Below are 27,769 nucleotides of genomic sequence, written 5' to 3'. Positions count from 1 at the left end.
TTAATTTGTAACTTATCATTCACTCTCAATTTGAAATAATTCCCTGGTCCATGTACGTCACAGCTTCAGTGTATAACAATAAAAGTGAACATGTTATTGTATAAATATAAAGGCTTGTGCAAGCTGGTATTGTGACTTCCAACAGTGTGCCACTGCCTTTCACATAATCTGTTTTCCTCAGCACCATGTTATCATTAAAAACTCTTAGCACACCCCAGACAGAAAAATGAGCTTGGGGCAGCTTAAGAAAAAGAATAGCTGGAAGGCTTAATATTGAAAATTACTCAATATTAAGCAAGTAAATCTGACCGATTAAAGCAATGGAGGCACCCACTCTGAGGCACTTAAAACTTTTCAAGATCTGAGTTAAAACAAAACAAACTAGTAAAATAATATTGTAGAATAAATAATTTAAACTGTTACGTCATCAGCAAGTAATTTAGCCAGTGACTAAGTGTTAAATTAAACACTATACAGCATATCTATATATAAACATAACATAATCACATATATAAATGTTACAAAAACACAGTACCTACAGATTGTGAGAGAGAAGAATGCAAATTTATACATGTTAATGTTAATAATAAAGAGAAAAAGTAAATCAATGGATGGATTCACACTGATTGTAGCTGACACAAACTCTGAAGGATTTTACATGTTATTACATATGATTCATATATTAAAAAATATTTTCAGGCTACATGAAATTACAAAGACACATAATAATTTAGGCATCCTCTGTGAAATTAATTACATGCGATTCCACAAACTGTGTATCGCTGCCAACTCAGTCACTGTAGCTTTCTGAAATAACCAGGTTAGATGTCTGTGTGTGTGAGTGTACTTGAGTGTGTGTGTGTGTGTGTGTGTGTGTGTGTGTGTGACCTGCATACTAAAAGGAAGCAAGTCACTGTCGGTATGACGAACTGTTGCTAAGCAGTAGTGGTTGCTAGGTGGAAAAGGGGGAGGGGATCCGCCAGGTTTGCAGTCAGTGTTGGAATCTGAAGGCACAACTGTGTGCGTGCACGTGAGTGTGTGTGTGTGTGTGTGTGTGTGTGTGTGTGTGCGAGTAAGTGTGTTTTCTAGGGATGATCAGTGTATCAAATTAATATTGATACTGTAAGGAATGCAATTACTGGAGGCAACTAAATTACTATCTAAATCATCATTTTACATCAGTCATCAGAAAAAAAATAAAGAAAAGGAAAAATAAAGAAAAACAGCAAGGCTTCTCTCAATTCATCCTAGATGCAAAATATGACCTACGAAGAGACTCATCAGGATTAAATGCAGTGGGTCAAAATGATAAATTCTGTGGTGCCTTTTTCTTTTAAATGGTTGATTTTGAAATCCAAAAATAACATCCTGTGAAATAAAACACTGTGCTATCAGTGTCATGTCCAACTTAGAGTCAATTTCCAGTCATTTATTCATTGCTTGTTGTAAAAAACGCAAGCAAATCTGCTGAGTGTCTTGACAGAGAAATGCCAGAAGTCCCATTCGCTTTGCAGTCTGCCTTCCTCTGCCAGATATTCTAAAATCTACAATAAATAGACGTATAATAGACCTGAACTCCTCTGCGCTCATATCACCTTGTGTGAATCTTCCCCAGTTTATCAGCGTGTACATGACTGATATGTGGTGCATCCCTAGCTCGTGTTTCTGCTGTCAGATCTGGTCTGCTCCAGTCTGCTGAAGGAGACGGTGGGGGGGGCGATGGGGCGAGACACAGGCAGCCATTTATACTGAAGGTCCTGCGACGGGGGGTCCAAACACCAGTCGTAGTGCTTTAGCAAGTAGCTACATGCTGCCTGAAAGAAACAGAAATAACAAACAGCTGATTTATATTATATTCTGTCAGTGTTTCAGAATCATTTCCATGTGTACGACAATGAATTTCACCGGCCTGGCAGAAAATAAAAGGCTTAGTAGTTGGCTATAAATGACATTTTAATAATTTTACAGCAGAACAAAAACTGTGTTAAATTAAAAAGACCCACTCAGTGCAGAACAACGTCCTACTGTGCACCTGCAACCTTCGTGATTGTTTGTTGTTTGTCTTCTGGAAATCCAACACTGTTTAGCAGCCAGCTAGGAAGCTAAATGCCTTACTTTCTCATTAGCCCTTGAATGCAGCATAATAATTCTGGTTAACTAAAAATATATTTGTCTGATGGATCATAAACAAACTCTAATTAACTGATCCTGCACTGAGCCAGAGCCTCTCTGTACACTATATTTCAGCCAAATCTGGAAAAAATATTTGCGATTTCCTGCAAACAGACAGAAAAACACAGGGGTGAAAAGTTCAGCAACAAAAATAAATAAATAAATAAATAAATGAATAAAAAATAACTCCAGTAGCAGAGGTAACAGTCATACTTCTCCAAGAACAGAAATACAGAAGACTTATATTCTATTAAAAGGCGCAGTTCTGCCCTTTTTCGCACCGAATTTAGTGTAGGTTTACAGTAGTCTTAATATAATGTCTCTTTTATTAATTCTAGCCTTTTGACTGTTGTGTAGCTCTTTCACTGATTCCCCCTCTGCACCAAACTCTTAGTAGATTCCATTCAGAAACACCAAACATTGTTATTTCAGACGTTTTATAAATACGCTATGAACACAAAATCCATTCAGCTCTATTTCTATTCTGTGTTATGTGAAGTTCTACAGAAAGCTGAAGCACGGATAACAGCAAGAAATAGAAACAGAGAACCCCTATTCTATTCTGCTCTATCCTCTTCACACTCAGAGCTCTGTGGCTGGTGACATCATGCCCAACATTTCCATTGGCTGACGCTTGGCCGCAGAGCTGACCAACCACGTGCTCCGATAATGCGCCTTTATCCCGCCCACTTTACTTTATGAATGAATATTTCTGAAAGAAGGGGAGGAGGCAGAAAATGAAAGGAGAATGAGACAGGAGGGATGGATGAATGAATGTGGATGGAGGAAGGGAGGAAGGAGGGAGAGAAGAGAGGGAGGCGCAGGGGGATGGGGGGGGCGAAGACGGAGGGAGTCAGAGCAAAGAGGCGATGAGTCACAACTCTGACCTAGATCCCTGCAGTCTACTTTTTTACTCTGGTCACGCCCTTTTGTGTGTGTGTGTGTGTGTGTGTGTGTGTGTGTGCGCAGTGGCATGTGGCAGCCTGCTGCAAACCAGTCACCTTTAAAAAAAAAAAAAAAAAAAAAAAAACATGGTCCTTTTAGTCAAATTATGATGTAATATAAAGAAGGCTAAGCTCAATTACTACACAGCACTATTTAACCCTTTGAACGCCAATTTTCTCTTAAATAGCCCCGTAAGTAGTTTCTATATTAACACAACAATGGCACATAGGGCCACATCGCATCGCATCACATTCCAATGAGTGAAATATTTAAAACCAAGATGCCATTGTTTCACGGCTACACCATGACATCAGACAGAAAAATTCATCATTTCCCTGTAAGTCAGCAGCTCAAATTTGCTATCTTTGGAAACCTTGGGATCTTCACTAGAATTTCAAATAAAGTGCTGAGTGTTTGAACAAAGCGGCATGTGTTTGTAATGACAAACCCACGGGTGGGATTGGAGGAGCTGAAGGGTGCTGTTTAATTGATGAAAATGTTGTGCTTTTTCCCCCCTAATTTGAATCACCACAGCAGGTTTAGGTGTAAACTTACAGATGAGACAGGATCTCATCCACGGACACTTTTTGAATCTGATTCATGTTTTGTGTCAACACATCACATCTCAGTTTGACCACTATGACCCTATTCAGTGTTTTTTTTATTACTTTTTTTATATGCAACACTTTTTGACACCTCATTAAACAATAAGAGACAGGAAAATGGTCCATAGCACGGATTGCAAGCCGCACCATGACTCAAAGCAAAATTTAAGAAGCCAGAATCTAAAAGGTGAACATGTAGCCAGCTTCCTGCTACCTGCTGCATTCAGAGCTGCTACTCTGCCTGAAGACACCTGCGTCGTTACCGTGTTCACGCAGGAGGAATGCATCACCTCTCAGTAGGAATTTGCATAACGCTGCTGCTATTAACCACTTCAAACCAGATATCCTTTTTTTAAAAAACATAACAAATGCCTTGCACAATCTGCCCATTCCTCATTTCTAATTCTACATGAAAGGCTACGTTTCCCGATGGTGGCTTGCTCCTCTCTTGGTGCACGTGAGCAGTCCTCTCGGTGCTTTTCGATTCCGGCAGTCACCATCCGTCTTCCTGGCATGCTGTAACTCCCTGATGGACCGGGTGCCTGTTTTTGTATTTTAGCATCTGATTCACACAGTTTACAACGAGCGTCATTGTCTATTCTCGTAAAAATCATCCGACACCGAGCTGCTTGTTCTCCTCATTTTGCCTCAGCTGGCAGAAGACCATAAATGTTCTCAATCCTAACATAGTCTACGTAACGTCATTAGACCTCCCTCATTCGCCTAAATCTCATGTGTTCACTTTATTTAACATTTTTACACATTCACCCTATAATATGAAAAAAAGGTAATCAATGGCTTACATATTTTGAATATTTTGTTAATGACTGGTTAACCGGCTAACCGGATATACACACACATCCCTTCCTCAGAGGACTTGAAAATGATTGGCTTAATAGTTTTTTATGAGGAAAACTACTTGTGAATGTTATTTCTTTCTCCACTAAAATTCATAGTTGCTTTTCCACCTTCCATTTGGACTGTAGCACATGCAGAATGCAGGAGTTAATGGGAGGCAACCAATTTTCAGTCCAAAGAGGCTTGAGGGCAAGAGAAGTTTTTTGTTTTTTTTTTTTTTTTCCCTACTTTGCCAAAGCAAGTCTGTAACAACAGTAAATATGAAAGGAAATGCATAGAAAGAAAACCAAACACAGATGTAAGTAATAGAATTTTAAGTAACATGATATGCCATGTGCAACCATGAATAGAGCTTAATGAGGAGAGAGGAGATCTTTGTCAACATTTCACCTGAACTATATTCAGCAAGGTTAAACATTTCCAGTGACTCATGAGGACTCATGTTTGTGTGTGTGCATGTGTGTGTGTGTGTGTGTGTGTGTGTGTGCATTTGGGTGTAAGCAGGATGCTATCAGCAACAGGACTGAGTCATTCCTGACAGCCTGCAATGATACACACACACACACACACACACACACACACACACTTTCACAGTTCTGAAGTGACTCTCTCTGTGTCTGTCTCTTTTAGTGAATGCATATTGGTGTCATTCTGTTATTTACTAACCAAACAACAAAAAAAAGTGAGTTTAAAAATCTGCTTGTAGCTGAAATGTAAAGTACGTCGAGTAACTGTGAGTGTGTGGCAGGGTTGGTAATCAAAAACTCTGTGCCAATTAGCTAGTGTCTACTGACTGGTAGGAAGAAAAATACCATGGTATGGTTTCACCTCATGGTCAAACTGTACTGCTTTTGGTTCTTGACTGTCTAATTATTTTTAATTCATGCACACACTGCTCAGGTCTTTGCTTTCCAGTTCAGCGTAACAACATTCTCGAGCAAGAAAATTGTGATGACGCAGCAACTGACGCCATTTGTTGGCAGTTAGAAAGTTTAAAACATCTGGAAGTGTGACCTAACTTCACGAAGTCAGATGTAAGTATGGATTAATACAGAACAGATGGAAGTAATTCCTGAAAAAAGATGTTGTGTTGAAGTTGGCAGCAGCAGCCTCGCTCATGAAGCACCTGCAGCTCCAGCGTGACATTCATTTGAAACAGCAAAGTTTCTGCTGATGGATGCAGTTCCTTAAAGGAACAGTACACTCAAAATACAAAATGAATAATCAGCCACTAACCATATAGTACAAGATATCCATTCAGATAGTCTCTGTGGGATTTGTGTTTTGCAAACTGAGGCTCAAAAACAAACTTACAAGAAAATCATGAAAAACACACACACACACATCTGAGTCTAGAAAGAAACACTCCCACACAAGAAACACATTTTCTGCCGCCTTCATGTTGTCACACCTGTAACACACCTGTCCTGTTCAGAACTGTGTGTGTGTGTGTGTGTGTGTGTGTCTCCAGGGTGTAGGCAATGGTGGCTATGGTGAGTGTTGCCGTGGGGACTGGCAGGTGGTTAAAACAGACCGGCTGTGCGGGGGCTCTCCCTCTGACGTCACTGACACACACACACACACACACACACACACACACACACACACACACACAAACACACACACATAGCCTAGTAGGTTCCGGTACACCACAGTTCCCCTGAGTAGCGCTCTATTTACTGACTAAGTGGATGGTTCACCCCTCTCTCTCTCTCTCTCTCTCTCTCTCTCATTTCATGAGGCAACTGAACATCGAGTTGAAAAACTCAGTGAACAAGCCTGGGAGGTCACTCTCACTTATTTCTTGTTTTTTTTCTGCCTATTTTGTTTTCAGCTGTAGTTACAGTTATGGCTTTTCCTTGTGTCAGTTCCCTAATGGGGAACTGACACAAGGTACTATGTGCAGCATTTGTAAATATCAGTATATAATTGTGAAATTATGGGCATACCTTGGTATAATTACTATAAACAAATTAGACCAGGACACACTTAACAGCACTGATGAAAAGGAGTGGGTTTTAGACCATATAAATAGCTCACACATTAAAAAAAATAAAATAAACCGATAAATATGCGTTTAAAGGACCACACTAGTGATTTTGCATGTTTTAGTGTAATATCTACAGAGTATCTACCTGAGATTTTTGCTAATGCTTTCCCAAAGCAAGCAGTTGTATTTTATGGTTTGATATAATTTGTCCTAGCTTTTATTCAGCCATTAGTTCCCATTCATTCCACTATGATGTGAAAGTGAACTTTCACAGACTTCAAACTTTCTTCACAACAGTATTCCACCACCGTAATAAAGTCATCCACATTAGTTTTCAGAAAAGCAGCTGCACTGTTGTGTTTTGAAATTGGGTGTGGTGAAATGGTCCGTGCACGAGAAAACAGTCCCCAGGTAATATTTGGTTTATGGTTTATGAATGACACCTTTGTTAGCCACAAAAGCAGAACATTATCAACCAAAATTTCATATTTGAAAATAGAGGAATTTCGAATTTATGTTGTGAAACCCCCGCATTATTTGCAAAATGGTTTGATGCAATGAAAAATAAAGGAAATGTGTAGTAAATGGACAAAAAAACTTTTAAATAATGTACATCTCACATGATGAAGATTTAATGAGTTTTGTCGATTCGATTTAATTTAATAGCACAGGTCACTTGTCATGTTCATCATCATAATCATCATCATCCTCATCATGCCTGCATGAACAACTCAACATAGACCACAGAAGAAGAGAAACTTCACTCTGGCAGTGACAAATAATAGAAAAAAGTCTGCTGTTACAGAGCAGTGACGCATGAAATTTTACGATCTTTCCTACACAATTCAGTATCCAAGATGGTTGCAGATCGTTTCAAGATCGAAGCGGCAGGCATTTTTGTGTACTGTTCTCATGGTAACATTTGGCTGACCTCTATAGAAACCAACTTAGCAAGTCTCTAATTTTAGAGGTTTCCCCGCAAGAACCAAAGCAGTGAAAATGCATCTCTTTTTCCCCAAGAACCCGGTTGCTTTCTGTCCCCTTCCCTGAGGGCGATGAACATGTTGGAAGTGATTTTTCTACTGGCATTTCACTCCCACCACCATGTACCAGAAGCTTCCAGAAACTCTGAAAGCTTTAGTTTCGTTTGCTCTCAAAGAACAATGCCCTCCGTCTGTTTTGTGCCTGATGGCAACACAGCAGATTTCTACAGGGTGAGAGCCCTCTTGGTGATGCTTTTACTTGTGTGTAGTGGCTAAAATAAAGTCTCAGATGCTAGTCGGAGTGCCTTTAAGTCGCATCATACATTTTCAAGAACATTCATTGAGAGCAAAAAGCCTGGACTAAAGCCATATTGGGACAGGATTACTTTTACAGGGCCACATCTGACCATATCTGTTTTGTATGAACCTCCGTGGTTATTACAACGCAAATTTCCAACTGTTTTCCGTCAAACTCAAATGTCTGCAGATAAATTTAATCCCCTCTGAATTTTATTTATTTTTATTTTGAATTCTCCTGGAGTGCAGTTAACGTTTCTCTCACTGAAACATCTATGCACACCGCTGTGTACTGCTCTGACGCACTGCTGTTATGAAGGTATTTGAACAGTTTCTGGCCAATTCAACTGGCATGGGCAGCCTAACAACACCTACCAGTTATACCGCCTACTGGGAGTCTATTTTCAGATGTTAACAAAAAAAAAAAAAAAAAAAAAAAAAATCAGCAGAGAGAGCTTGATCCCACAAGCTGCTGACAAGGATGACTGTACTGACAGCTTCAGGTAGCCACTCCCCTCTCTGTGATATCGGGGAGAAAGTACAGAGATTCTCATCCAGTCCAAACGGGTACATGAAATTACAGACATCCCGTGTTAGTAATTAAAACTCAAACGTCATTTGGGAAGTGAATCCTGTCTGAATGGGGCTTTAGAGAGAAAGAAAAACAGAAAGAGACATTGTTTCTCCTTGCCTCAAAAATAGAATTGTGACAGACTGAAGAAATACTGAAAGTGTGTATGTGTGTGTGTGTGTGTGTGTGTGTGTGTGTGTAAGTGAACAAAGAGAAGCAGTCACCTTCATGAAGACATCAGTGAGTTTAACTCCAATGCAGTTCCTCGGCCCGTTGCCAAACGAACACAGGAAATGCTCCTGACCTGCATTCCTGGACATAAAAAATCATAGCTATATGATTATGAATACACACACACACACACACACACACACACACACACACAGACAAATTCACAAGGACACTGGCACAAAAAAGTGGAGTCTATGAATCATGTCCCCACGACATTTTCAGATCACGCTGTGACATAAAAACTAATGACAGTAGAGCCTAAACTACAGCTAAATTTCATTATGTTACTAAAAAAAAAACAAAAACAAAAAAACAAATAAAAACATAACAACCTTTTTTTTTTTTTTAACAGAAAATGTACATTTCACAAACTGATGACTGTCATACTATGAAATATATGAAAGATTTTCATGACAGATACATATGTTTATCTATATGTACTGCTGCATGACATTCGGGGACTTTTTGGCCTGTTGGTGGTGTTGTGGTCGGCCAATCAGTTTCATTTTGTGGACACTGATATCCAGTATATCTGGGTTTTGGGTCTTTTCAAGTTGGCCAGCAGTCATCGTTGGAAGAAAACACATTATCCGTGACGGACAGTTGGATTTGCCAATTATCCGCCTACTATCCTCCCTGCTCCCTACTCACCCTGCCAATATCGGGAGCCTTACCAGCGGGGCACCAGCAGCAAAAACCGTCACTTTGTGCACTAATATTACATACACTTAAGGTATGATGATATAAGTGCCCTACTTTCTTTTTATACTCAATCAAAAAATATACTCATTGCACAAAATTGTTCTTAGGAATTTTAATGTTTTATTCTTACTAATACTCTGAAGTTCAGAACCCTGAAAAAATGAACATCTGACCTGCTGAAGTGTCTTTGAGCAAGACACTGACCTCTGACCTCTCTGCAAGAGATGGTCAGCAGTATGACCTGCAGGTACAGTACTGGCAAATCTTAATAACTCTGACTGATCTGAGTGATTTGGAGGTATGTGAAGCTCTACAGTGAGGAAATGTTCAACTCCATTGTCATGATGGCAAAAGACTAACAGGTTTCAGGTGGAAAATAAAATAATTATCCTTTCAGGAGCGTAATGCCTCCTCATCATGGGTTTGAATTCATGACAGAACTTATCAGATGCATGTCGTACATTCTGTTTATCTCCCTCTCCCATCACTCTTGTAGCTTTCCAGAGTAAAGCCCCTAAAAATATTCTCTGTGAAAATGCATGCTCAGGTTTGTCAACAGCCTGTTGATGCAGGCCATCTCCTCTCTCCCGTCACTAATGCATCCTGTCTTCCTGAAACCTGAGCTCTGATTAAAGGAAAACAGGAAGCATTAGTGGTCCCTGTAGTCTGGGTCCAGTGAGGGAGAGGGTTAGTGTGTGTGTGAGTACGTGCATGTGCATGTGTGTGTTTGTGTGTGTGTGAGTGAGAGAGACAGAGAGAGAATATTAGTGTTTTCTGACAGTGGATGTCTAATGGTTTAATGTTCTATTAGATCCAGCTAGACAGTACAGACAGATACAGAGAACAAGACAGGCTCTATCAAATATGCTCGGTGGATATTATAGTCTATATGATTAAGTAATATAATTTCTTTTTCTCCTTTAAAATGTTGGGTCCAATCCACAAAGGCCTGGTCCAGACTGCCAGCCCAAATCAGATTTGTGGCATATCCAGATTGGACTAAGACTGATTTTATCAAGTTTGAACATAAAAAAAAAATAAATAAATAAATAAATAAATAAAATAAAATAAAATAACATTAAAAAAAATGGAAACCAATTTTTGCAAGTGCTGCAAAGTGCAATATGTGGTTTAAAATGTGATTCAAATCATTTTTCTGTGTCTCTCTTGTGCTCAAAACAGGCTTCAAGCTGCACTTAATGTCACAATCTGTAACCTACCACCAATCAGTGACAAACTGCATGTTGGCATACGAAAATAACACATCATGTAGAATTTCATAAAGCAGAAGAGAGAAATACAACTAATATATAACATACCAGTTCGCCATTTACCTCCCCGAAGAAAATACTGCTCTTTCCATCTTCCTTGACAAATTCTACATCTCATGTCAATCTAGCCGACTGGTTTTAACTTGACTTTCATCTGATTCTATTTCTGGATGATGGATAGTTTATAGTGCTAGGTCTAATTTATTTATCGAAATTTATTAATCATGAATTTATCAATTTATCATATAAAACCTGCTTGTTACACATAGTTGATAATGTGATGCAACGGTTTAAATTACAACAAAATATATGCATTTGATTTAAAATATGTTTGCTTGTTTCCTTGTATTACTTTCGCTCCAAAAAACATCCTGTGAGCTGGATAAGACTCGCTCACCGGCTGGATTTTGCCCACAAGCCGTATCTCTGGCATCTCTTTTCTAGAATATCATCAGTTTGATTGTAAAAAAAAAAAAAAAAAAGAAAAAAAAAAAAAGTGTTATTTGTTGTGTAGTTTGAATCGCCTCACACTCTACTGTATTGCCTGAAAAGTCTGATAAGCCCTTGTATACTTCCTTTCTTTCTTTTTTTCATTAGCATGCATTCATTCATGTGACAGTGTATCGGACAGCTGCCTTGGTTTTATCGGTTCACTAATTACCAACTATACACTACAGCAGCTTATATTCATGCCTTACAATACTGTCTCTTCTGCGTTACGTTCACTCATGCATCCTGTTTTCACACACACCTGAAACTATCTGCACTGAAGGTTTACACGATGGCTGACATATTAAAACATAATGAGAGCTGGCAAAGAGATAAAGTATATTTTTATTATGCACAGCATTTATTAAATTTGCGTCGACAAGAAGGATCCCCCCATCCTATTCAGGTTTATCTAAAACTAGCAACACGGCTGGCTGCACAGTGAGCCTGGATTTTTATCTGTGTTTGGTAGCGTTTCCTATTCGTTTATCTGCGGTCAGAGCCTGCGTGGGTGTTCAGCTGATATGATGTAAGTTCATCAAGTGCTACTATTTGCTTCCAGCCGGAAAAGCACACGAAGAGGGCGGCGATATGTACTGGAACACACACAGCGGACAATTCATGCAAGCACACGGTACATTATCGCACAGGATACACAGACACACACCTACAGCTTACACACATGATGTGAATGCGGTAATTGTAGGTGGGCATGTTATGTAATTGGGCTGTTTAAATGAACGCAGGCATGCAGCAAGAAAGGGAACCAGGCAACTATCAAGACAGACAGACAGACGGGAAGATAAATGGACGGTCGGAACAGAGACAGACAGGCTGCAGTGCACAAACAGATACAGACACAGACTGGTGTTATAGTTCATCCTGGTTAGAAATATATATTTATATACTTAACTACATGAACTGCAATATTCTGATTTTAATCCTATTAAGACAACAGTCTGAATAATCAGGTGACTTTAGTCCGAATAAGATCATAGACCACCGCACATGAGAAGTCACATCCACCAGAACGGAAGTTATTCTGTGCCAATTAACACAACCAAATATGAAAATGTTAATTTAGTTGACTAAAAATATGACAAAATGTAATGCTGCTTTCGTCAGCATATAAAAGAGATTAAAAAAAGCCAGAAATAGACAGATACAGACACAAACTTTACTTTTAATGTCACTGTAAGCACTGCATAAAAACGCCATCTACAAACCGTTCAAATGACTAAAACTAAAATACATTTTAGTCAAAAGACGCTGATTAAAACAAAAATTAACACTGGCTGTTTAAATGAACACTGAGGGGAAACAAGCCTACGAGCCTCCAAAGTGGACGTTTTTATCTGGTGAGCTGTACGGTAGCTAGAGAATGACTAGCTATTTCATCTCCAACAAGCAGGATATTTGGACTTTGCTGGACAGTTGTTTGGTCTTACAGAGTCAAGACAATATTGTTACCCTACAAGGGGAACTAAAGCCCGCCCTAGCCCTGCTGGAAAGTATCACTGTAGAAAATGCAACCCTTAAAACTCAAGAAACTCCATTGTCTTCATTTATTTTAAATATGCCTTTACGAGCTAAACTACAGATGTTATACCTTCGTCAAAAATGATTTACAAGACAGTTAAGTGGATGTCCGATGAGCTGTATACTGTTTTGTCTCGACTTTCCCCAAAGGACTGAGACGATATCCCTCGCATGGAAAAATACACGGCGGAACAGCATCGAATGAAACAGAAGCTAATAGGGGGAAGCGAGGGCGGGACTTCGGCTCCCTATCGGTCCTGCTCAGTCCAGAGGGAATTCCCATTGGCCGGGGATCTCAGAGAGCCTCACCAATTATCCACGGCATCGCTGTGAGTGGCAGCGTAGCAACAGAAATCACTCGGGGAGAGACAGAGAGAGAGATCATCTCACTAAACAAGCAGCCATGAAACAGGATGATGCAATACTTACCTGCATTTTAACATCAATACATCATTATCAGCTTAATGGTAAAATCTTGGGGTATCATTCAATTAAAAAAAAAATAAATAAATAAATAATAATGAGACTGCAGTTCACAGATGTGGCATCATTTGTACTGGTGTTTTCCAAAATTAACTTTTTCAATAAACTGCATTCAACAAATCGTTCAAGCTTCCTATTGTGCGTGTATATATGTGTGTGTGTGTGTGTGTGTGTGTGTGTGTGTAAATGCGTTTCTTTTATCTTCACTGATTTCACTGAGTCACCATGGCTAAATGTTTTTAAAAGTTATATTTAACCTATAAAGGGAAGCCCCAAATAACAGAGACCATTTTGTTTTGAGGAATCCCTCCTGAGCTAACACACACACACACACACACACACACACACACACACACACACACACACACACATAGACACACAGCAGGATCTCCTCTGACTCATTCCTGAGTCCCATCCCATCCTGCAGGGCATCATGGGAGAGAGCAGCTTCTCCCCCTCCCTAAAGAGACAGACACACACACACACACACACACACACACACACACACACACACACGCACAAAGCAAGGGAATCCCCATTGGTAAAGAGAGTGTCAGGTGACCAGTTGCCATGGCAACAGCTACCTGGCTATACATTCACAGATTTTCTTTCTCTCTCTCTCTCTCTCTCTCTCTCTCTCTCTCTCTCTCTCTATCCCCCCCCCTTCTTTCTTTCTTTTTTTTTTCCAGCCGAGCGCTCTGTCGCCTGAATGAATAAAGTCGGGCTCAGCATGAATGAGACTAAACGGTTGAATGGACAAATGGATGAATAGAAAAATGGGTGACTGAGAGTGTGAATTAGCACTTGAGCCAGATCAAATTTCAATTTAGTAAAGCAGGTGGCAGGCAGAGAGCGAGGGATAGACCGTCCCTGCATATGTGCGTCTACACGTTATGATTTTAAAGAGAATGGCGACAAAATGGTGGGATGATGGAAAAGGCAGAGACAGAATGAATAAAGGATGCACGGAGCGGAAGATATAAAAAAAATCTCCTACCCTCTTGAGCGATCCCTCTTAATTTTCGTCCTTCCCTCTTCCTTATCTGCCTTCCTTCCCTGGCCTTCATGTCCTCAGTCTCAGTCTCACCGTATTGTACAGATATCCATACATCAATGGATTATTCTTTCATTCATCCCTCCATTCATCCTACAATTCATCCATACATACATCAGCATAAAGCGATCCGTTTATGCTCTCTTGTCTCCTTTTCTCCCCTGGCACGTTTTTCTTTCTTTTTTTTCTTTTTTTGTTAAACGTTTTGCAGTGCTTTTAAAAATAACCCTGGTTAATGGACATTGATGAAAAATGCATTATTTTTCTCGAGTTTTTATGAAAATGGCTTTTTGGTGACGCAATTCCTCGATTCTTAATGTGACATGGCACTGAAAGCTTCCTCCCTCTTAGTTCTTCTAATGGTCCTTGTGCATGCATGCCTGTGTGTGTGTGTGTGTGTGTGTGTGTGTCAGGAAGCAGTTAGCGAAAAGTGGAGGGAGGGTGCAAAGAGGCAAGGGACACTTCTCCCTCAACCTTTGGTGGTTAAATGCAGGACAAATAAGACAACTGATGACACAGCAGCGGCTCACATGTTTGATCCAGCTGGTGGAGAAAACTATCCCACTGATTTTAAACAAGATTCACCATCAGACCACATCTATGCTGGTTTGCACTGGTGCTTGGTGAAGTGTTATTTTTAGAAATGGGGGGACACGCCCTAAAACCCTCTATGCTCAAACAGGCTATGCAGTGCGTCTACCTCACTTTTGTCCTTCATACTGAAAACGAATTATTTTGTCATTTTCCATCCACCTGAGCTAAACTGCCTTAATTCACATTTACATCGCAAAATAAACTGCACAACAGGAATTGATATAGGGAAACAGTAAATTCAAGAGTATTGTTAATTATCATTATCAATTATCATTCCTGGTCATAGTAGGACAGGTATTTGCGAAGACACTGTACCAGGTAATGATAACAAAATTAGTTCCAGGTTTAATGATGGAACGATCGATTTGCGCGGTGTGCGTTGACGCCGCGTCACGTGGAAATATTTTGATTTGTCCTCTCACCAGCATTATGTCTTATGAAAATGATCCTTCTTCTGAAAAACCACAATCTTGAACACCAGCAGTATGGGAAGATTTTAAAGAGACTCAGTAACACAGTGCTCTGTGCACTTAGTAAGTCACACACACACACAGACAGACATACAGACTGGTGGACAGACAGACACACAGAAAAAGAGTCAACATGTCAGTGATGTCACATCCTCACCTCCCACTCCACCTGTCGGGCAGGAAGTCGTCAGGACGCTGAAAAACTTCGGGGTCACGGTGAACAGCGTGGCTGATGTACATGGCACCATAACCCTTAGGAACATGAAAACCTGCCAGGGTGGTGTCCTGCATGCACACACACACACACACATGCGCACATACACACACGCATACACAGAAGAAAAATATCACTTCAGTAAACAGTGCTCTTGTTTATATTAAATTATTTTCTCTGTATGTCTTTGTGATTAACATTACTGGGCTGATTTTTTTTCTTTTTTAATACATCAAAAGCTTTTTTGCAGAAAAGTCTTTAAGATAGGGTCAACAATAAACTGGAATAAATAATTTCACTGAAGTATTTCTTCAGACTTAACACCTGGTACCAAATCACTTCTCGCCAAAGGTGAGAACAAAAACTTGTGACTTATAAAGCTTTCAAAAGCACTGTGTATGGGTGTATAGGTTTCAGCACAAAATTACACTATATTCAGACAATACTGTTGCTATGGTAACAATATCAATCATCAGTGGCAGCCAGCTGGCTGCTATTGATTAAAGCTGCTGAACAATCAAGACACAAAAAACACGGACCACTGTTTAAAACTGTACATAAAAAATACTTTACAATGTAGTTTTGCAAAATGTTCTTACAGTTTTTTTTGTTGTTGTTGTTGTTGTTGTTATTGTTTTACATTTCCAAAGATTTTAAATCAAATAAATAAATAGATAAATAACAGGAACTGCTGGCAACACTTTAAGGTTTGGGTTAAACAGGTGAGTGTTCTTACATGGAAAATTAGCTAACAACTTGAAAGTTATTTTTCATTTCATTATGACTTTCAGATTAATGAGGGTTTTTTTTTTCCTCCACACAGAACCGTCAGTGTCAGTCATGTTCCACTCAGTGTAAATTATAATTCAATTTTCTACGCAATTCCTCCAGGCGAGGCCAGGCTTTTTTTTAATTTTTTTTTTTACTTTTTTACTGATGCTTGGTGAAAGAAGCCGCCGTGGGGCAAAAAAGACCACTTACCCTCCCACTGCCCTATTTTTACCCTTCTTTTTTCACATCTCACTGCTGCAGTACATAACAGCGACTAATGGACTGCCAGGGAACACAATTACTGTTTCTTTCTCTCCCTTTCCTTATCCTCTCTTTTTTCTGTCTTCCCCTCTCTACTGGAGTGGAAAATCTTTTACAAAACTCTGTCTTTTCCCCCCTCCCTCGCTGGGAGACGTCACTGAGTTAATGTTCTCTCTCTCTCTTTCTCTGACTTTCTCCCTCTCTCACACACACACACACAGAACTGCTGCATATATTCGTTCCACCTGACAGAGTGTGAGACTTTTTTTCCACCTGATAGTGAATACTAATCGTCTCTCTCCATCTCTGTCTGTTGATCTCCTGTTTGTTTTATGTTTCCCCTCCAATATCTGGCTTACCCTCTACTTTTCTTATTGCATACACACACATAACAACTTAGAATCCCTTCCTTTGCAGGTCTTGTGTCTCCCCTCTCTTTCCCTCTTGCTGGTAGTGCAGCTGAGAGTTATGTACATCAGTCTGTCAGGGAGAAAAAGTGACAACTGGAACTCTTTGTCTTCATAACAAACACTAAATGGTGTTTATGAAGAATTTGAATTGTTTATGAAGAAGTTAAAGGTGCTAAATTTTAACTTGTAGAGCTTTTGGTTTTCCACTTCCCCCCCTTCCTATTAAATATCTTCACAGTTGAAAAAACAAACTATTTCTCATGTTGTATGACGTTGCATGCTTGTTCTGTATCTGCATTGTCTGTCTTATGGCTGCACCGTTACATCAAGTGGAAAAAATCTACAGTTGGTGCACGATTTTGCATGCATCATCTTATGATTCACTTTAACATATTTTGGCTTTGGAAACCTTATTGGGCCAAACTGGACCACAAAATAACTTCTCTCTAAAACTGTAAAGTAAATACTTGTTTTATGGTCATTAAGGTTGTCTATGTCTTGCTCCAACTTGGCTCTGCTCCTTTGCTTTCAGCTGCTCTGGCTCTAAAAAACGATCGCCTGGCAGAGACCATTATCGCAATTTCTTGGCTTAAAAAACAACCAGTCCGAAACCTGCCATGTACCTGCTGCATCTCTGTAACACACAAAACTTCAGCAAGGAATGAAATCTGCGACTGGCCAGTGTGGACTGTAGAAAATGTGTCATTTGACCGAAGAAACCAGAGTCACGCCTGGTCTAAGCGTAGCAGCCGGTTGCAGACAAACAGTCAAGATAGGAGCACAAACATTTATAATGTGAGATCAACACATCATGATGCAATCTGCTGATCATTTTCTGTCCCTGTCATCTATTGTAGTGTGAGAGGGTACAACAAAGCCATTCATTTAGTCTTGTAATGTGCAAAGTTGTTATGCTGCCTGCTGTTCAGACTGGTGAAGCAATTTGAGTTAATCACTTTGGGCTCTGCGAACTTCCCATGAGCTGTTGTTAATTTTTTTTGACACTTTATGGACAAAATGATTCATCAGTTAATCAAAAAACAATCAGTAAATTAACTGACATCATAAAAATCATCATTAGTTACACCTCTAAGAATATCAAACCACAGTATTTTTTAGCAAAAGTGTTTTTCTTTCATGACTGATGCCTAACACTGATGAATTTATGACTCTGGCTCCTAAAACCATATGGAAAGCTGCTGTTTTTTGCACTATTGTCGTTTCTTCCCTAAGATGGATAAATCCCACATAATCATGAACTGATGCTGGCCCACATGAGTCAAAATGCACCGCTGCGTTTCCTGGTAGTGACGAACGACTTTCCACTCGGCTTCACAGCATCACCAACACACACTGATCGCCCTGGGGAGCAGAGCCAATCAATCACAGAGACGGATCAATGGCTCTTATTGGGCTCTTGCATAAGCCTCTTTGATGAGGTCACACCGATCAAAGATAGCCGCTGTGGGTGGAGATGCTGTGATCTCCCGCCCCCAGGGTAAAGCATCCGGCCAATCACGTCACAGGATCCTGGGCAAAGCGAGATTCTACTGGCTGACAGCACTACTGTCAGACCAAACCAGCAAAAACAAAATGACAGCAGCACATATTTAATGAATTTTAAGATATTATACCAATTTTAAATTGTCAGAAGATGTGTAGAATATGATTTAACCCCATAAGAAGCTGTATTTGACTCGACAAAGACCAAAACCTCTTGTGTTGTTTGTAAAGAGGGGGGAAAATTTTAAATCCTACTAGGAAATAAGTCGCCAGCTAATCAAGCACATGGAAACAGTGGCTCACTAAATGCTGCAGTACACAGCTCTTGGAAGCAGAAGAAAGGACTGGATGCTAAAGGAGACTCAGGTCTGCAGTAACACACTGCCACCTGGAGGATCAGACTACTAACACATGAAACAGGACAGAGACACTCTGTCTCAGTCTCTGTGGACCATGTACAGAAAACTGCTGATAAACAGAATAATAACATGGCCTGATTCCAAGAAAATAAACCACTGGACATGTTTGGGATGACAGACATCTCATATTTTAGTGCAAAGAGAATCTGAATCTTTTCTGGCTGAAGCTGTTGCTTGTCACTGTCTGTTCACTCAGTGGCCAGAACTAGTTAAAACTTTATGAAAATAAATAAATAAAAAGCTGTTTATAACATAAATAAGATATGTTAATTTTCTAAGAAGCAGTGATCATCTTATTTATTATTATTATACCAATGTGATCACTATATGGTTCTTGATGGCAACTAACCCATAGCACTGATGTATGAAACTACTGGTTGGCCTTGCATTGCACTTGTTGTGTTTAATGAATGAATGAACTTTATTGTCATTGCATGACCAGGCAGACAACGAAATTGCAACCTCCCTGTAGTGCACATAGACAAGAAATAAATAAAACATATCAAATAAAAAAAATAGCAATAAGAAAAAATAAAAAATGTATAAAATATATAAATGTACAGAGAGTAATAGAAATTAGAAGTTTATAATGCTTCTTTGCATTTTATTACAAAAGCAAAATCTCACAATCATCACTGTGGCAATTATCAAATAGTTACACCTTTGTTAATTTATGGAAAAAGCCTCAAATGTTTACCTTAACGTTTAAAGGTATTCTTTGTAAGCTTGTAAAAAATCATGACTCTTCGACTCCACCTTCTGTGAATGTCTATGACTGATAATTCAACTTTTAGATTTTGGCATGAGGTAAATTTATTCTGCAGGTGAGCCGTCCTACCTGATTGACTATCCTGCGACCTCCAATGAAAGGAGGCCAGAGTCTCTGAACCTCCAGTAGAGTGTTGTGGAGGTAGTCGGGGTCCAGCCTCGCTCGGTGACGAGTCTCCTCCTGGAAAACAGAGAGAGAGAGAGAGAGAGAGAGAGGAAAAGGGACTTAATTATAAAGTGCTGCTGCCAAAGCCATTCCCCCTAACAGACCCTGTAGATTCACACTGTTTGTCCACGTGAGATTTTGGTGTCAGGTTTGGTCTCTTGTCCACACAGGAAGGGACAAATCAAAATTTATGAGTGGAATCCAAACTTTCCTCTGTGTCATTCCTTTGGTATGAAGCGATCACTGGGGTTCCCACGGTCATTTGGACATCAGATTCCAGGACTTCATGTGCTGTAGCTTAAAATATTCAACTTTTTCATTGTTTGTTTTTTTTTTCTCAAAGCAGCAACCTCCTAATGATTTTTAATGCTTTTGGGAACCCTGAATCACAAATCATGTGTGAGCTGTGTGCATTTTACTTTTGTCACTCAAAGGGATTTCTGATTTTGAGATTTTTTTTAAATACCTAACCTGTATCAGAAGCGAATGAGTGACTGCCTGATGTCATCGCCTTGGGAAATGTGCTGACGGGCTCAAACGGCATCGCAAGGTAAAAAAAAAATGGGAACCAGTCATCTTGTGCTCTTTTCCTATCTTTTTTCCTGACCAAAATGTGTACCTTTCTGTGGGTAAAGGTACTTAATTGAATGCCTAATTTTTGTCGTGGATCGTGTAACTTCATGCACAAATAATATTGAGAGGCAGATGTTTCTCTACTTTCAAGACAAGACTGCCTTTATCAGCAGGAGCAGAACAGAAGATCAGTGCAGCTTCAAGCCAACAGGAGAGCTTTAGAAGCTCAGTTCACCTGCGACATGTTGCTGAAATAGAGGCAAAGTGACCAAGTTTTTTTTTTTTTTTTTTTTAACCCAAAGCACCGCCACTCGCCTCACTTATTGACAATCATGTGTGGACATTTTCAGTGAATGTAGTGGCCTATCTTGTGAGTGTGTGTGTGTGTGTGTGTGTATCTGCATGTCTACCTGCTCACTCCCACTAAGTGCCACTGTGAAGGAGGTGAGCATGGATGCAAGGGCTTTGGGGATCAGAGCCGAGATGAACAGGAGGAGGTGCTGGGAGGCAGAGTTGGAGTCCGGCAGCGGCAGAGACCCAAGGGAACCCACAAATCTGAAGAGACATGGTGAGGAAGAGAGAGAGAGAGAGAGCTGAAGAGGCTCAAAAGGAGGGGGAAAGGTAGAACTCCACCTAAAATGGATGAAAGCCGATGTCTTCAACGTAAACCAAAACCACTGGAGATGTCTGTGCTGCTGGTGTGTGCACATGTCCATGATCAAATCCATGATGCCAGGTTAGACAGACTGTGGTGTTGGAATTTGTCAGAGTAATTCACATGCTGAAATATGTAACACTTGCATTATAAACAACTTTGTACCATTTGAAAATATCATACTGCTGTTTAAATACAGAAAATCTCATACAGAACTCCACAGCTCAACTTTTAATGACAAGTTTCCAAATACTAATGCGGTCTGCGAAATTGTTCCATTTACTGACGGACACTGACAGACACCAGTCATTCTTTAACTGAATTTTGTGTGTGTGTGTGTGTGTGTGTGTGTGTGAGAGAGAGAGAGAGAGAGAGAGAGAGAGAGAGAGAGAGGTAGGGAGTTTCAGTCTCACCCATTTCTGTCATTGTCCAGTTTGTCTTTGATGATGTCCATCAGTTTGTCTCTAGCCTCTAGAGCGGTGCAGAAACCGGACGACCACATGGGAACCTTTACGTTCACCGGAGCAGAGATGAGACCTGCGGGATAGCAAGAGCATGACAACATGTAAGACAAACAAAACAAAAAACGGAAAGAGGAAGAGTCCGATTTTGCACCTTGTGGTTATCTCTATTAATTGCAATAAGCTACTACACTGCAAAATAACCCAACTCACTTCCTACATATTGATGCAAGATGTGTGTATTTCTGTGCCTTAACATGCCATGTGCTGCATGTGAATACAGTAATAACACAGCTACGGTCTGTGTTTTCCAAAATTACACATCACTATATTCTCTCAATGACATTTTGCAATCTTTTATGTACACAAATTGCATATTATCCAAAGCTATGATAGTTTTGATTGAGTTTATGTAATAAAAATTACCTCAAAATACTTTGCCAGTATTAGCTGTGTCAACAATTTTCCTTTTTCTTTTCCTTTCTTTTTTTCTTTCTTTTTTTTTTTTTGGTTATTGAAATAGAAGTTGAATAAAACAATGAGTCTGAAACAAAAATCAATATGAACTTGAGCAGTGACGTCTGGGCATGTGAGACCCGTCCTTACTTAACAATGTTTAATGTCACCACTAGGAGGGGCCACTATCTTATTTCTGAAAAAAGTCAGTAAGTCCGTGATTGACGTTCCCGTTTCTAAGCCCCTCCCCTCTTAGCCGAGTTCCAGCAATCAAAGAGGAATTTTACTGAAAAGAGTCCAAAAATATCATAGATATCCTTTTATCACCAAGCATTTAAGAACTTCATCCGCTAATGTAAATATTAAATTGAAATCTCCAACAACTTTCAGAATACTAAAAAGTTGTTTTGCAGGACTGTTTGGTTGGGAGGGAGTGGAAATTTGATTTTGTACAAGATATTACATATGGCCCAAAGTACTGCAACCAGCTACGAGCCCAAGCTCTTATCGGTACAGGATGACATTTGTTGATAAAGCCAGCAGTTTCTCATGGTTAGGAAGCTGAGGTTAACAAAATAAAGTGTGGACTGATGCGCATATTCATCCATTTCCTTGAGTGCTGCAAACCCCAGAGAAGAGACAGACGCCAATATCCCTTATCCTGGCAGGACAACAAGTAACCAAAACTGTCCAATAAACAAGCTTCTTATGACTCCCAGTGATTTCATTTACAAGCTTTGGATCGCTTGGAACTGTACAGTTTGTGCCTAAACAAACCAAATACAGAAATGCAACAAAGCAAACTTTTCCACTTTGTATTTCAGATCAAAGAAAACAAACTGTGGGCATTTAGGAGTGCTTTTATTTCCCTTTCAAAGCCTTACTTAGGAATAGTAATCCACCAGAGTCTGAGAACCTATTTGTTGAAGCATTATTTCCCATAACCCTGAATTATATTCTGTCTCCAATGCTTTACCCCTTCTGTCTGCCTATATGATTTTATTGTGAAGTAAAAACATCCCTACTACTTCTTTCCTTGGCCTTTAATTTTTCTTCCTCCAGCACATTTTTCATGATCGTTTGGATGACAGTGTTATCCTGTATTATAAAATTAAAATGCAAATGAAAAAACATGAATGTGAATTAGGGTCTATGTATAGAAACAAGCCTAGAAACAAGTGCACATTTCTTACCACTTATTAAGAGATGTGCGATGGAATTTCTTTTGACAGACACATATTTAACAAAAAAAAAAATCAGTTTAAAATTAATAATAATGAGGATTTTTGTACAGTACAAAAAGGAAAAGTAAAACAAGCATAAATACAAAAATATTAGAAATGTTTAAATGTAAAAAAAGGTTTATATGTAAAAAGTACATATATATTTGAATATAATTAAATATATTTGAAACTTTAAAAATTAGTCCAAACTATTGCCATATTGCATACCACACTGCAAAAAAAAAAAAAAAAAAAAAAAAATGTTGATTATATAACATCTTGATTCTTTTAAAAACCAAATGAGTTTTGTTTCATTTAGTTATTAGCATCATACTTTTAGTGTGCCCCACAGTGCTATAACTTCCTGACAGATGTTTAGATTTTCACCAAATTCGGTGAGCAGGCTGGTCATAGGCCAAGGAAGACACCACACAATGACACAAAGTTTGTCCTGGGCTAAGGAGCAACATAATAACTTCTCACACTAAGCAAGCCACGCCCACTTCATCAAAGGCCACATCCACTTCTGTTTTTTGCAATTTTCCCCAAATGACTCCTTATGCAGTGTCGTCTGACTACGTGGAGAAGCAAACAAGATGGCTGACACATGGCCATGCCCACCTCAGGTTGTGCACTTTATTACAGGCACTATGTGTGTGTGTGTGTGTGTGTGTGTGTGTGTGTGTGTGTGTCTGTGTGTGTGTGTGTGTATGTGTGTGTGTACATGTCCTACCATGCCAGTGCTGAGTACAGAGCTGTGTGATTTCCCGGTAGAGCTCAGGTTGCTCGTCTGCACGGACATTCAGAAACAGACCTAACACCAGCTCTGTCCCCAGACCCTTAAACACAGAGTACACACACTCCGGCTGACCACTACACACACACACACCCACACACACACACACACACACACACACACACACATACACATACATCAGAAAGACTAGACACCTAAAACGTGAGGTAGACACGACACTCATGTGGGAAACCAAACATCAATTAGACTAAATATTTTGTATTACATTTTCAACTGACTTTTATTCGTTGGGCTTTTATTGCTTGTGAAACATGTGAAACACTTTGTGATTTGAGTGCTGCATAGATAAAGTTTACATTAAATGTTACCTGAAAGAGAGGTCCTTTAGGCAGCGCTCACACACACTGTTAAGAGAGAGATGCAGAAAAACACACACATGTTTTAAACATACTAACAAAACACACTAACAAACTAGTTACCACTGTGGAAGAAAGTAAGTCTTCCATAAGAGAGAAAGAGATTCTAAAAAAGTATAAAAATTATTATTATTATTATTAATAATAAAATAATAAAATAATAATAATAATAATAGGCAAAAGACAGCAAATTTTATGGGCAATAGCAGCAAAAATATTCAGCATGTGCAGATAAATACCGTACAAAGTACCACATGTCAGATCCCTAGACCTGATGGCTGAGTCCTAGACTTTGAGGGCTTATTACGGTGCCTGTTATGGGCCAAAAAGCACTATTCTTTGTGTCCAGGTTGTGAGAAACCATGATTACCTGCCAAATAAGAAATTCAAAAAAAAAAAAAAAAAAAAAAAACCTTACCAATCTATGTCAGAGTTATTAAGCTGAGTGCACATACTGCCACTGCTAAAATTACTAATAATACCATAATAACATAAGATTAAATTCCGGTTCACAGTATAAGTTCTGTGGTTGTTACACTTCAGTCACCATATTACACTCAGTGTAAGGAGTTTCCCTTGGAGCAGAGAGGGTTCAGTATCTTGCTCAAAAAAACCTTTGACAGCGATGGACACATTACAGCAGCTGTTGCAGCAACAGAGGCTCTGCAGTTACATCACATCTTGTCTATGGTGCCATCATCTTGGCCCACTTGAGAATTACAGAAGTACATATGGGAAAAAAAAACACAGCAGAAAAAAGGAGATAAATGAAAGAAAACTTTATTTTCCCTACCTGGTAATGTAATTGTTCCACGACTCTAAACAGGATCCTGTGAACAAGCTGGTGAGGGACAGACGGAGAAGACATGCTTCTTCACCTGAAGTACACACACACACAGACATGCACACAAACACACACACACACACACACACACACACACACACACACACACACACACACACACACACACACACACACACAGACATGCACACACACGTACACACAACTGATGGATACGAGCCTCTCTGTACGTACAATCAAATTTGTTTGTATTTTTCACTTTATGTTATCAGTTGTCTGCCTTATGCTGTCATTGTTTATTTGATTGATGCATCATTATCACTTCTACATGCAGGCATTTACACAGACATTGTGAGTGGTTGTGCAAACATCTTTTCATCCCCTCAATTATATTAAACTCTGATGGTCTTTGTCACTGTTTTTTTTTTTTTTTCTTTTTCTGTATATTTTCTGTGTACCCTATGTGTGTGTATGTGTGTGTGTGTGAGAATTACCATTGGTGGTGACAATGTTGTCGCCATACATGTTGGTCATCACATCGGCTGGATCCTTCAGAAACACGTTTGACTTGTCTGAAACACAACACACAACCTCTTTACATGCACATGCACAATTTCATTCATACTATCAGATTTCCTATAATATTCCTGTGGTAAAATGCTATTCCTGTGGTGGGCTTTGGATGCTTATGGTACGTTATGGGATTTTTTATCTCCTGTGGTATCACTGTAATATTGCTAATCTTCCTATTGGGACTTGAGGTGTGTCTACACCTCTAAACAGTCAGTTTATAGTGACCTCATCCAACTTTAAATATACAGTATGTAATAGTCAGTTTATAAAAAGTGTTTGTGGTTCCTCAGCCAGGGTACAATGATCAATACTCGCCTGGTTCCATGGCATTCAACAGATTTATTATGTTACTTGTATAGAATCAAACCCCCCACAATCCTCAAACACACTCAAACACACACAAACACACGCACACACACACACACACACACACACACACACACACACACACCACTGGGCATGTCACGGGGCTCTCCCATGACAGGCTCAGACTAATCCCAGGATGAATTTCACCCCAAACTGAGATATCTGGAAGAAAAACTGAGCTATTTCTGGCCTGAGGGCAAAACTCACGATTGCATGTGACTGTCTGGAACAATGAACTCAGAGCTGTGAGAGTTTAAAGGATGCAGCCTAATCAGCTTCCCCAAGCATGTTGATTTAAGAACAACAGGTATTTTTTTATTTATTTTTTTTATTTTTTTTATCTCAAAAAGGATGGTGGGATTGAAAACTTATTAACCTTATTACTCAAATCTTAATGGAAGCTGAAATATTCATTAATAGAGCTTTAAAAAAGTCATGAACCAACTATTGAGCCTACTGCAGGCACCCTATATGCATATTAACATTATATTATTGAACATAAGAATATTATAAGGAGAAAAAAGTATCACAAAGTACAATAAGATACTATAAATAATCACATCTATTGAGTGAAACAGACAAACAAGTGCCTAAAGGAATATTATAAGAGAATCATGGTAGCCAAAAATGAGCCATACATTCCAGTCATGGGCTTTTTAAATAGATAATATGGAAAATAAAACATAATGGATGTTCACTAAATCGAATAGGAATATCATTGTGTGTACGACCGATATATTAAACCTACAAGAGATTAAAACGCCATTATATTACATACTGCAGTCTAATATTACACAGCGTCATTAGTGAAAACTATGGGTACTATAGCAACACATTAATAGTATTTCCCATCTGACATTTTGTTGATTTGGCATCACGACAGCGGTCAATAAACTCTGGACTCCTCTGATGTGTGTGTTGCACCTGCATCATCCATTACACACGCACACGCACGCATGCATGCACGCACGCACACACGCATCTACGCACGACCTACCGCACAGCAGCTCCCTCATCCCCTGCACGGAGCAGACGAAGGCGGTGGGTCTGTTCAGCAGCCGGGACTGAAACACTCTGCTCCGGTGTTTCTCCGTCTTCTCCCGGCAGAAACACACTGGGTCCCGGTAAAACTCCAGGGATTTGTCCCCCAGGACGGAGACGCCCGCATTTCCCGGCAGTTTAGACATTTTTTTTTTTTTGTACCTCACCGTTTTGCTCGGTGACCTGGCATTGGAGACGTGTAATTCTGCCGGGTTAACGGGCGAAATTAATCCTGTGTGTTTCTAAAATTGTGTTCTGGATTAAAGCAGACAGTTAGATTCCGTGTTTGTAGTCCGTTTGGTCCGCCTGGCTCACCGGAAGCAACCTGTGTTTCAAATTACTGCTATCTCATGGTGAATTGTGTTATCTCGCAGGAGAACCGAAAGTATCCAGCTTCAGCAGCCGATGAGGCGTTTAAAGACCGGCGGAAATGCTCCAATTGCTATGGGCATTGCTTACTCACTTAATTATTTACTTATTTATAGTTAATCTAAAATTAATCTAAAAGTGTCTCAGTCTGACCAGGAGCCAAATAAATCACCTAACAGCAATTTCAAAGGAGAAAAATCACACAAATGTTAGTATTTCTGAAGCTGTAACCAATCAGTCAACCAATACAGATTCAGGACGAGTCAGAAAATTCAAGTAGCCTAGTTAACAGCCAGCTATTCAACTATTCT

At 39.5% G+C, this 27,769-nt stretch overlaps 1 protein-coding gene across 1 annotated transcript; it reads right to left on the bottom strand.

Moving 5' to 3' along the window:
* Nucleotides 1-558: 558 nt before the first annotated feature.
* LOC115368870 (beta-amyrin 11-oxidase-like) lies at nucleotides 559-27,446 on the bottom strand. The gene is made up of 11 exons (XM_030065272.1): nucleotides 27,046-27,446; nucleotides 25,604-25,681; nucleotides 25,101-25,185; nucleotides 24,260-24,295; nucleotides 23,868-24,007; nucleotides 21,408-21,531; nucleotides 20,750-20,894; nucleotides 19,671-19,781; nucleotides 15,412-15,539; nucleotides 8,646-8,733; nucleotides 559-1,814 (listed from the first exon to the last, which is right to left on the bottom strand). The coding sequence occupies exons 1-11, from the start codon at nucleotides 27,233-27,235 to the stop codon at nucleotides 1,653-1,655; spliced, it is 1,287 nt and encodes a 428-aa protein (XP_029921132.1). The 5' UTR covers nucleotides 27,236-27,446; the 3' UTR covers nucleotides 559-1,652.
* Nucleotides 27,447-27,769: the final 323 nt, after the last annotated feature.

This window comes from Myripristis murdjan, chromosome 12, assembly GCF_902150065.1.
Source record: "Myripristis murdjan chromosome 12, fMyrMur1.1, whole genome shotgun sequence".
Classification (NCBI taxonomy): Eukaryota; Metazoa; Chordata; class Actinopteri; order Holocentriformes; family Holocentridae; genus Myripristis; species Myripristis murdjan.
Note: the sequence above shows the minus strand (reverse complement) of the source record. Positions and strands in the feature narration are given on the sequence as shown.

Excerpts from the sequence above, each read along its gene's own strand:
- LOC115368870 (XM_030065272.1), bottom strand. The coding sequence starts at position 27,235 with ATGTCTAAACTGCCGGGAAATGCGGGCGTCTCCGTCCTGGGGGACAAA. Across the intron at positions 15,540-19,670 it reads GTCGCAGGATAGTCAATCAG|GACACCACCCTGGCAGGTTT; the intron begins GTAGGACGGCTC and ends GTGTGCATGCAG. Across the intron at positions 1,815-8,645 it reads TCACTGATGTCTTCATGAAG|GCAGCATGTAGCTACTTGCT; the intron begins GTGACTGCTTCT and ends TGTTTCTTTCAG.